At 33.1% G+C, this 12,318-nt stretch overlaps 1 protein-coding gene across 1 annotated transcript; it reads right to left on the minus strand.

Annotated features, from left to right (window-relative positions):
• Positions 1-290: 290 nt before the first annotated feature.
• Positions 291-2,321, minus strand: LOC128194956 (uncharacterized). The gene is made up of 2 exons (XM_052871558.1): positions 1,867-2,321; positions 291-649 (listed from the first exon to the last, which is right to left on the minus strand). The coding sequence occupies exons 1-2, from the start codon at positions 2,319-2,321 to the stop codon at positions 613-615; spliced, it is 492 nt and encodes a 163-aa protein (XP_052727518.1). The 3' UTR covers positions 291-612.
• Positions 2,322-12,318: the final 9,997 nt, after the last annotated feature.

A 12,318-nucleotide genomic window follows, 5' to 3' on the forward strand; every position in this document is an offset into this window, starting at 1 on the left:
GCAAAAGCCTTCGGTAAGCCTTCGGTAATTACCGAAGGGCAAAAGCCTTCGGTAAGCCTTCGGTACGTTCCTCCTTTTATTTCAAATCTTTGGTACTGTTTCAGCCATTACATACATATATACTGCACACTTATTAAGCACAAAACTGCATAGAAACAAAAATACCAGGAACAGGGGCAAGCATTAAAGAATGTACACTACCATATTCTTCCAGAACATGATGTCTAAATATACAAAAAGAAAGCAAAATGAAATTAACTTATTATTAGAGCTTTAAAATAGATACCAGCTTTTTTTTTTACATAACAAGCAAGAGCAGGTTCCAAGACATCTGCAACAATCAGTGAATACAACTAAGTACTGGTTCGAGGAAGTTGAAAATCTAGAGCAGCAATCTAACAATAGCAGCAGTAATAGCAGTAACATCGTGCATAGCATTGTTCTGTTTGGTGAGTTTTCAATTCCCAGAGAAATCACTCTCACAAAAGGTAGCCTCATTAGCAGCATCATTGGCTCCATCTTCAGCAAACTTGAGGTCTCCTTTCTGCAGAGCCTCGGTGGCTTGTGGAACATCAACTATCAACATTGCTTTGTATTTACTGGCACAAGAAATCAAGGCTCTTCTTTGCTTAGGTCCTGCTCCCTTCCCCTGCAAGTCATGGAGGAATTGAAGCTCACGGTTTTAGAGCTTTCATGTTGAAGAATAAAGAATGAAGTGTGAATTTTATAATGAGGAACCACTTTGCTCACGGTCATGGAAAGAATAATGCAAGCAAAATTCTTTTGTTTTCATTTTGGTTTCTAAGAGAAACAAGAGGAGTAGCTCACGGCCATGTGGGAAAAGAAGTGCAGCATTGGTTTTGTTTATTTTGTCATTTTATAAAGGAGACAACAATGGGCCACCACTCACTTTTATTCCCAAGGCTTTAATTTTTTATTTAGTGATGACTTGGAAGCATATCACGTAGGAGACAACAATGGGCCACAACTCTCGGCCAACTCAATTTGATAAGTATCTACCACATGGTTTGAAATAATGGAGGGGGCCACACTTGTTGAAGCTTATGGCCATGAGAGAAGCTACAAAATGAAGTGGCTGAAATCTATTAAATTAGTATTGTTAAGGAGGTGGAGGTCACGGTTCTTATCAGCAAGTCCAGAGAAAAGAAAAGAAGCAAAAACACACATACACTCCACGGCCTAGGGCCCATGAAGAAGCATTTTGGAAAAGCATTCAGAAAGATGGAATAAAGGTGGGAACCACCAAATTCTCTTGGCTGGAACGTGAATCTTGAAGCCATCAAAATGAAGAGCTGCACATAATTTAATTAAAGTGGCATCCAGCTCATACTCCACGGCTTGCATTCAACACTTGCAACTCATTTCAATTAACAAGTGAAGATATTTAGCTACAACAAGAGCTCACGAGGCACACCACGTTGAAGGGAGTGGAGCTGCACGGTGTAAGGAAAAGACATGGGAAAAGCACTCACGGTGCAGTAAAAGAAGCCACAACAACATGAAGAAGAAGCACACAACAGCTTGAAATTTCCAGTTAAGCATCCAACAATCTATTTATTCAAATATCCTCAACGACCAAGATCCAACAAATGTTGGCACCTCCAGAAACTCTAAGACGTCTTAATTCACATCAAACAACCCAATAATTCAGAAAAAACATCATCACATCTTAATCTACTTCAATCACAGTCAACACAAATTAAGCATAGAAAGACCAAGATTTAAATGTCCTTATCTATATTTCTCAAAGAATTTGATAACCTGAGTTTATTTATGCAAACTTAATAATGCAAGCAAATTATTATAGAAAGCAAACAAGAGATCAGCTAAGTGTTAATTAAGTACCTGTGGTGAAGATGGCAGAGTGGGCCATGCGGGGAAGGAGTGTCTTCGCAGTCAGATGCGGCAGAGGAAGACGGCGTGGTCGTGATGGTCGTGGTCTTGGGGAGGGTTCTTCCAGTTTCCCTTGCGGCGGAGCCAGGCTTCATCACGGTAGGCGTCCGGCGACCATGGACTGCAGGAGCGGCGGTGCGGACTGCAGGAGCAGTGGGCGCTGGAGCAAAATCCCAGGAGCGGCGGTGCGGACTGCAGGAGCGGTGGGCGCTGGAGAAAAATCCCAGGAGCGGCGGTGCGGACTGCAGGAGCGGTGGGCGCTCCCAAGAGCGGCGGTGCGGACTGCGGTAGGCGTCCGGCGACCCTGGACGTCCGGTTCCAGTGAATGGAAGAGGGAAATCCCAGGAAGGGCAGCGATGGCGCGGGGACGGGAGTGAAAATTTGGGAGAAGCTTTCCCAAAAAGCATTTAGGAAAACGGAGGAGGGAAATCCCAAATTCAGATTTTATTATGTGAATGCATATACCGACGGCCAAAAGCCTTCGGTAATGTCATTTTTACCGAGGGGTAAGAGACCTTCGGTAATAATCCTTCGGTAATAAATGAATTTGTAGTAGTGATCTAGATATAGAATTTACAATAATAACATCTTTTTTCGAGCCTCCAACATATATTCTTACTCTATTACTACATATTTAATTCTCCACTCAATTCCTAAAACCAAGACATAAGGTCCTTATTTATAGAAATTTTCACCGGGACTTAGCTCCAGCCTATCGTGCTCAGAAACAAAGATTTCCTTTTACGGATTGTTTTCTTCTTTCTTTGCCACCTTAAGTGCTCAGTACCACTTTCTTATTGCTTATGTTTAGCATCACCTTTGATTAACCACCTTTAGTTCTCAGCGCTATTTTCTTGTGGCTTAGTTGCAAAAGTCACATTCTAAATCTTTCATAATCGCCTTACGAGCGTTCAGTGTTATGATCTTGTAGCTCAGCTGCAAAAATCACATTCTAAATCTTTTCTTAGCTGACACTAGCATTTAACGACAAATTTTGGGGCTCAATTGCATCATTATTTAATCTTAGTACCTCATTCTATAATTATAAGCTAAAAAGGTTGTTTACTTACAAAATATCATCATTTGAAGTATGACAATTGTCAAATATATGTGGAAATTAATGTATTCTAGACATTTATCATCTGTCCATCTCATAAGTTTCTTTAGTTTACAAGCAAACCTAGAAGGCACAAGACTTAAAGGCTACCTTAACTGACACCATCCCTATAATTTTATGCGCTATTAGACTTCGTTCCTTGATCTTCATAACATTTGACTTTTGATCAATCGATCATTCTAAAGTCTAATTATTGATTGTATGCATGTAAATTACCTTATTGACCTTTAAACCTATAACGACTTTCAGCCTTTTAAAATAATTTCTTTCCACTTCTTAATGTCTTCAACAACATGTCTGAAAATTATTTTTATATTATTCAATTGTGAATTGTGATGGTAAGATCGATTGTTTTTATTTTAGTTCATCTTATTATTTTTATTTTATTCAATTGTGATGGTAAGATCGATTGTTTTTATTTTAGTTCATCTTATTTGGTTTGTAAGTGACTATAATAGTTGTATTTTTATACACAAACAAATATTAATATAGATAAAAACGAAAAAGCATGACAGTGAAAACTAAATTAGAAGAAGTTCACCATTATTTTAGTAATTGTAATTAGAAAATAAGTTTCTTATTGTTGTAAACATTGATTTCAGGTTATAAATATTAAGTTTTGAAGTTTTGCTATATTAATGAATAAAATTTTAGTTATATTGTTAAGACAATAATATCATAATTAAGTAATAATATTTTGTTAATTATTAGTTGTAACATCCCTTTTTAGTAGTATAAAACTACTAAAATAAAACATTACATAGATGATAAATTATCAAGAATTACAAACTTCCAATGAAAGAGAGCTTACACTTTGGAAAACCAAACTCTATTTATGATTGTTGCTATTCTGTCAATCTCATGCTGAAAAGACTGAAAAGGCATCCTCCCTAAGCTCACACCATTAAGGTGATCATTGCAAAAGAGAAAACATACACAAAGACACAACACAGAAGCAAGGGTAAGCTAGTGTACAAATAAAGTCTCAGATAATAATTTAGTTTAACAATGAACAACATTCAAGAACAAACAATTCATACAACCACAAGACCAAGCTTCATCCACTATGCTCACTTATCTAGATATAATGCTGATATAGACTACTACAGGCATGCACTCATGGTAGTATTTATACTCTACAGAGTTATAAACAAGGGTAACTCGACCTACTAACCATGACGTAAATCTTCTACTACTAAAACCCAGAGGGCTTGGGTGAAGACCTCTTACCATTCTCTCCGCCACTCCATCCACTCTACATGACTTAAATGGTTGGTAGAATATCAAGATACCTGCGTACCGTAGTCTCTCTATCAAGCATTCTCCTACAACTTGCTAGAAAATAGAATCTCTCCTTGAGATTCTTCTCATAACACACTTTTCTCATTCTCATTAAACACCACTTTCATTCTCATATAAACCTTATATTTACATATACATTGCATACAACACAAGAATCCATTTGAAACGATATACATATAACCTTTCACTTTTACAATAGTTCACACAACACTTTGATATCTTCATCATACATTTCATCCAAGCATAAGGAACTATGCAAAATTTATGAAAGAACAGAAAATAATCCACACCAGTACCCCGAAATACCCAAAACAACAACAAAAATAACCCTACTGACTATCGCTCAGCGCCAACAAGACAAAGAGTTGTCACCCAGGCTAATGCCCAATGTCTTGTTACCCGAGAAGTGGCGCCTAGGCTAGCGCTCAACGCCATAACAGATCCAATCCTTCTTTTTTTTTTTTTTACCTTGGACACTTCTCCACACTTCTTCTACTCCCTAGGACCCTATAAATGCTAAGAAACTTCAGAAAACTCACCTCTAACTCAAGTTGACCATTCCAAACCAAAACAACTTCTCTAAGCCATGCAAACTCATTTCCAATTCTTCTAACAACCATTTCAATGAAAAATCTGCATAACCAAGTTTTGATTGACTTAATAATGGACTCTAGATTCATCAATTCCACCCAGAATCACTCCCTTAGAAATTCACTACCTAAAACCCCTCTTTTTAACCAAAAACCATGCAAATACCCCCCCCCCCCCCAAGACCTTTACTACAATATAGATTAGATTTTACTGTTTTAAAAGTTCCAACAAGTCCAAAATAGCTCAAAAACAGTCCCCAAACTGCTACTGCTATTAAACCATTATTCCTTCTAAAATTCACCTCTTAAAACCCCAAATTTCACTCTAAAATGGTATAAAATGCACTCAAGTGTTACTTCTCAATTTCAACTTCATATTATAACTATTTTAGGACTTAAACCAAATATCATAGACCCAAAGACTTTTACCAAACTGCAGAATTCTCTTTAAATCCACTAATCCAAAAATTGACATGCTAACACCCATCACTTTAAATATCCAATTTATACTCAAAATCTCCAATTCTTTCAACTATTAATGATAACACATTTTTATCTCAACAACATTTCCATTTCATCACACTATAAGTTATACAACAATCATACATTCACAATTATTCCAAAAACACATCAAAAAGTGCAATTACTCATATTTTTCCAAATTTCACACCACTAACAATCATATAATCACATGCACACCAAATGACAGATTACAAACATCTTACTATAATTATGAAAAGCAAATTAGCTTCCCTTACCTCACAATAAACTGCCTTACTCAAGGAACGTTCCGTTGATTGCTTAAAACGCAAGGAATCTCTAGACGAACCTACGAAACACCAAATTGGAAGTGGACAGAGTCTTTAGAACTCTAGATTAACCAAGAATGACTAGAAGAAGCATGATTACACATGCAACAATACTAGGTTATTCTAAAACAAATTTGGGAACGGGAGAAGAAAAATAAGTCGAAACTCACCTGCTCTATTTGTGAAATTGATCGACTACATTTGTAGACCTTGACGCCAAACGTAAAGACACCTCCTGATAGTAAAACAAATGACTTAGGAGCAAGAACACTTAGAGAGAAGGTAGATAACTCTAGAAAAGTGGTTTATAGAGAGATGATATGTTTTAAAAATAATGAAACTCGTTTATAACAAAACTATTTATAACTAAACCATTTAATATTAAAATAACCGAGTCTCACTATTTTTAAACTATCATCACTTTTAAAATACCATTTTCTGGGGTTCTACATTCTCCCTAACAAGAAAAGTTTTCTTCCTCGAAAATTCACTCATCGAATAGAAGTAACAACCTATTGTCCTCCTACTCTCTATCACAATCACCTATTTCACAAAAATACTACTCCCAACAAATTTATTGACATTAAAAATCTTGCCTTTGTTCTAAAATGCTATAATGTTAAATAGTGTAGATTGATCTAGCCATTGATCTCAAGACAATTCTGAATACCTAAACCCCAACTCTTAACCATTCTTCCACACGACCAACGAAATTGGATTTTCCAGACTGAAAACACCACGCATCTGTCTTTCACTGCCTCTTGTTAATCTCTTCTAAAACTTCTGCTAGCCTTGACTTCAATTCAACCCTTGACTTATCTCCCTTGACCTTCATTTAATTCTTCTAACAAACATCCTACAATTGACTTTATCACTCCTGCCCTCTGATTTATTACCAACCGTTAACACTCTTGATCACCCTTAAACCCAACCATTCTGATGACTTCATATTGCATCATTAATTTCCACTATTGAACTACATAGTTTCCATATATGATATCAGATTACCAAAATAGAACTCTCATAACTACTAAACTAACTTGAGCATTTCATCTTCACTTCTTCAAAACCTGAACCATAGTTAAATCAATAACTTCCTCAACTTGAAATCACTATCTTGATTAGTACTTATCCACCTTACAACATCTCTCAAACTAGGATTTATCCAACCTCCCAATACATAAACTCACTTTTGGCTTTCGAAGATAACTCTAGAAAAGTGGTTTCTTGAGAGATAATATGTTTTAAAAATAATGAAACTCGTTTATAACAAAATTATTTATAACTAAACCATTTAATATTAAAATAATCGAGTCTCACTATTTTTAAACTATGATCACTTCTAAAATATCATTTTAGAATAAGTGACATCCTAGATCATTACACAGCTTCTAAGTTTTAAATATCTCTTTATAATAAGTGTGGCTCACTTCCTTTATTTAATTTAAAAATAATATGTTGACTAATATTTAATTAAAAAATATGAAAATTAAAATTAAAGTTTTAAAATATAAAAATTAAATAGTTTTACAAATATAATTGAATGATCTAATTGTCGAAAAATTATACCGCCCGGGTTTTTTAAATGACATTTATACTTTTGTATAGATTTTAAAAATCATTTCCATATCCTATGCTAATAGTAAAATGACCTTTAAATCTTTACTATATTTATATTTATATGTTTACCTTTTACAACATATTCATACTTATATGAAAATCATATTTAAATATTAATAAGTTAATAAATTTAATTATATATTTTATAACTATTTTTTATTTCATATCAAAACAATTTTTTCCCTATAATTAAGTTGTAATATAATTTTTTAGATATTAATAATTAAATTTTTTAAATTTTCAATTTTATATTTGAAATATTTCATACTTAATTTTCAAAGTTTTTTATTTAAGTTTTAGTTCATATATTTTGAATAAAAAATTAATTATAATTTTACAAATATGAAAAGGTGTCTGTCTTTGAAATATTAAAGAGGATATAATTATTATTTTATTAAAAAATTTAAAAGAGATAATTTTTTTTTAAAACTTTAAAGGAATATAAATATCATTTAACTTAATATATGAGAAGTCATGAGTAAACTTCCCTTAAATATTAACACATTAAATTATTGATAAAAAAAAAAAGAAAATATCATGACCCATGTTTCTATTGGGTACCACACAATTTCTCTAATTTGAAACATTGACTCTTCATACTATCTAGAGTAATATTCCTTTTTGAATTAGACGTAAGAAAGAGATATTTTTATTGATTAGTAAAGTTTGATACTATTATTTAAAAATAATTTTCTTTTATGAAAGCACCCTAGGAATTATTAAAAAATGAAATCTCAATTATATTTAAGTTCCTATGGAAAGTTAATATATATCATTGGGTACAATTATATCACAGTGTAAAATGCATTGCAGAACCTTCTGAATGTCAAGAACACAACTCATCTGTGACATTTCACATTTCCCTTGGGTTATGAATCAGCGTACTCTTAGAGGAAACAAGGAAAATCTTCGAAACCCTAAGTTTCAACTACACAAAGAAAATGAGTTATTGCCTCATCTCAGACTTCATTAATTATTTTAGTTAATTGCATCTAAGTTAGAACTACTTATCGCAGATTTATGGAAAAGAGATTGGCCTCTTACATACCTGCATAATCATCAGAAGGAAGTAGTAACAAGAGGCATGCCCTTGAGGAAAAGGGGATCACTCAGAAAGCAGAAGATTCATAAACATGTGAAGCAAAAAGCTAATTCTTTAGTTAAGTAAACATAAAGGGATGCCAGAATCTTGTTATGAACTCCAAAACCTCATCAGATGATGAAGAATGAGGGGGAGAAGTAATAAGGTCACTGTAGCTAACAATAACTTCGATAGATAATAATAGACACGAGTTTGCTCTATGCAACAATCAATGGTGAAATGTAGAATGACAATGGAGGACCAGAGTTTAGCAGTCCCCTAACACTTCAATGAAATGAAATACAGTTTGTTGTTGGTTGATAGGTTTGTTTCAGTGTTGGTTGTACCCAAAAGTTCCCCCAAACACTTCACTTGGATGATGAAGACTATTCTTTTTATGTTAAGGGCAACACCTTGAACATAAATATATAGCTCCACGCGTGAAGTATTCAGAGGAACTCCAAGAGACAGCCAACATTTGATGAATCTGAGTCATGCTTCATGGCTAGGCAAAGCATACAAAGAGTCCTATTTATAGGGCATATATGGTCTAAGAGAATGAGGACATTTGACAGAAGAATTTGGGTCTAGTACTGAACCTGGTCCAAATGTATGCTAAGGAAAGAGTAGAGAGAGATCCTCGTTCCTCTGAATGAACAAATTGCTGATAAAGTGATTCTAAGTTGGAGCCTTCAAAAGCTAACACAAGAAAATCAATTCTCAATAGCTTTATGTCGATTTCATAACTCACTAGATCATGCACATGATTAGGATCTTCTAATTAATTGAACTAATGATAATGTCATAATTGTTTGTTTTGTCAAAATAATAGGTCTTGGAAAGTCTCATATTGCCTAAGAAAAGTTAGAAAGTTGGTGTTGGTGACTATATAATGGAATCTAAGTCAATAATATTTCTTGCGTAAATCAAAAACACTTTAAGCTTGTATTTAACTTTTCTTATACTCATTGTAGTAGAGTGTCACATTTTCACATAGTATTATTATCTAGTTGTCATTTGACAAAAGTTTTGGTTTTTTTCTCCCGTTTTGAGTTTCCACATGTATTCTTGTGTATCTTTATTTTTTCTATCTTATTTTTTTGTTTGTAGTGTATCCTTGTTTTTTATCTTATTTTTCTGATAGTAGGGTCATTATTGGGGATAAAGATAGTAATATTATTAATTAATTATGCGTTTTTCCTAACAAGTGCTATTAGAGCTATGGTTCGGTAGAATTTTTCTTAATATGCTATGTGGTTGCAGTTTAGTCTAATCTTCTACAGAAAGAAAAAAGATGAATTTCTTATTGTTGAATAATCATCCTTAATTGCTAAAGTTGTAATAAGAAATTTGGTGGAAGGATCATTGTTAACGTCATGTTGCCAAGTTCTAGTTGTGCTAAATCTGTAGTGGAGTTAAGGTTTCCTGGTGGGTGTGCTTCTTGTTTTGCAAAGGAGGTCGTTATTGGTGTTCGCTCTGGTGGATCGTGTTGTGTTGGTGCGTTTTAGATCAGTTTTGCGCAATGGAGATCTTATATATGTAAATCGCGATCTACAACAGGTTTGTGGAGGAAATGTTATGTGGTTAACAAGTCTTTTTTGGTTGTTTGTGCGGTATAAATTATGGATCTAGGTTCGTGTGGTGTGCGGTCTATTTCGAGTGGCTCGCACGTCCCCTTCTTTGGTGAAGATTTTTGAAGTGCAGTGGCAACAACGTTTGATTTGTGTTGGGTTTTTCGCAAGGCTCGCACAACAATGTTGCGTTGAGGGATGCAACGTAGTGGTGGTGAGGTCTTGCTACTTTGATGAACATTGAATAATATTGAAGCTAAGTTGCGGTGGAAAACAGTGTCCGGTGGTGGCGGCATGGTGATGAAGAATGATGGTTGTGTTTACAAATATGTTTGAGGAAGAAGGAGATGCGTGGAAACTCTTGGTTAGTCAAATTTGAGAGTGAAAGATTGTGACATGTGACATCTCCTAGTTGGTTAGACTTGAAAGTGGAGGACTGCGACATATGGTAGCTCTTGGTTGGGTAGAATGTGAGTGCTAGGATGAGTTTTCTAATTGTAAACATGAACATTGGCTAATATTGATGTAAGGTGTGTGAGATTTTGCATGTGCATTTTTTAGCATTGATGGAGGGTGTATGGTGTTTATGCACGAGCTTTGGCTAATATTGATACAAGATGTATGAGAATTATACACAGACATTAGCTAGCATTTATGCAGGGTGCATGTAAACATTTGTAATTGTTTAATTCTAAGCGAATATGCTCTCTATTGTGAAGTATGATTGTTAGTATAGACAATGAAGATGTGTTTATTTTAATCAGAAAAATGATTGTTGGGCTATGAAAATAATACGTCTTGAGAAGTCCTACATTGCCTAGGATAAGTTAGGAAGTAAATATTGGTAACTATATAATTAACTCTAAGTCTATGGTGTTTCTTGCCCCAATAAAAAACATGTTAAGTTTGTATTTGACTTTTCTTATACTTTTATAGTTGAGTGTTCTGAAGTTTTGTTTAAATTATTGCTTTGAAGAGTGTGAAAATAGTTAGGATCAAAGGTCAGCAGAAATTTATTTATATATTGTATAAATTTTTACATATTATTAATTATCATTGCTTTTTCTTCGAATTTAGAGTTTTTATGTATATTCTTGTGTATTCTTGATTTTATCTTGTTCATTTATTAATAAATTGATTTTCATAAATAAAGAGGATAATGTTCTTAATTGATTATATATTTTTTCGAACAGTGTCGAAGAGAATTTTTTTTTGAGAAATTACATAGGTTATTGTTAATGATATGAAATAATTTTTTTATCGTTGTTTAGGTACGGTGGTTAAGTTTTCAATTACGACTTAATAAGTAAACTGTGTTTAAACTATCATGAATTTTTTTAAATAAGAGTACATGCATGCACAAAAAGCAAACACCTCCACTAACTGCAAATTCGTGCCTTTCCTTAATTAAAATCTCAAAGAAATTACATGAAAAAAAAAAGCGTAAAAAAAAGACCTCTATTAATAAAATCATCGCTTTTAGAAACTAAGTATAGTAAAGGCTGGGAGTAAAATATATAAAAAAAAATAACCTAGAAAGGAATATTTAAACAAAAATACATACATACATCAAAATATATATGTATATATACACACACACGACCTTTTTCATTTTATGTGAGAAACTACTGGCAATTCTCATGCTAGTGTAGCCCTTATATTGTTCATTTCTTCATTGTATTATGGTTTTGTATATTTATTTACTGTGTTTCTTATCAACAAATATATTTCAACAACTATTCATAATTCATGTTTTATTAAAAACATATTTAATATATAAAAAATATTCTTTTGATAATGAGTATATAAATATTTGTAAATGATAGTAATTTTTGTAAAAGGTTATTTAAAAATCAATAACAAATATACATAATTTTTATTAGTGAAGATTCTTTTTTTGTTTTTGTTAGTATTTTAAGCAATAAAGCATCATTTAATTTACTTTAGGAAAGTTAAAAAATATATAAAATTAATTAAGACACCATAATGTAGATGAATTGTATCCTCGTATTGTATTGCTTAATCAAATTTGTATTATGTCCATTTTAACAAACTTATCAATTATGTGTACTCATACAGTTATGAGTAAAGAACATTTATAAAAGAATTAGAAAGTTAAATAGTGATAAGACTATGTTGGTAACCAAATCCACCAAGACTATACTTTAACAGATTGGTTTATTTCCGATTAATTAGTATTACATTCAAATGTTTGATTCAATAGTTTTTTAATAAAAAAATTCAATCAAAGTTTAAAGTATGATTGAGCCAAAAGCATACGAAGGAAGAAATGCATGGGTGCATGAGATTGAAG

Source organism: Vigna angularis, chromosome 1, assembly GCF_016808095.1.
Source record: "Vigna angularis cultivar LongXiaoDou No.4 chromosome 1, ASM1680809v1, whole genome shotgun sequence".
In the NCBI taxonomy this organism is placed as follows: Eukaryota; Viridiplantae; Streptophyta; class Magnoliopsida; order Fabales; family Fabaceae; genus Vigna; species Vigna angularis.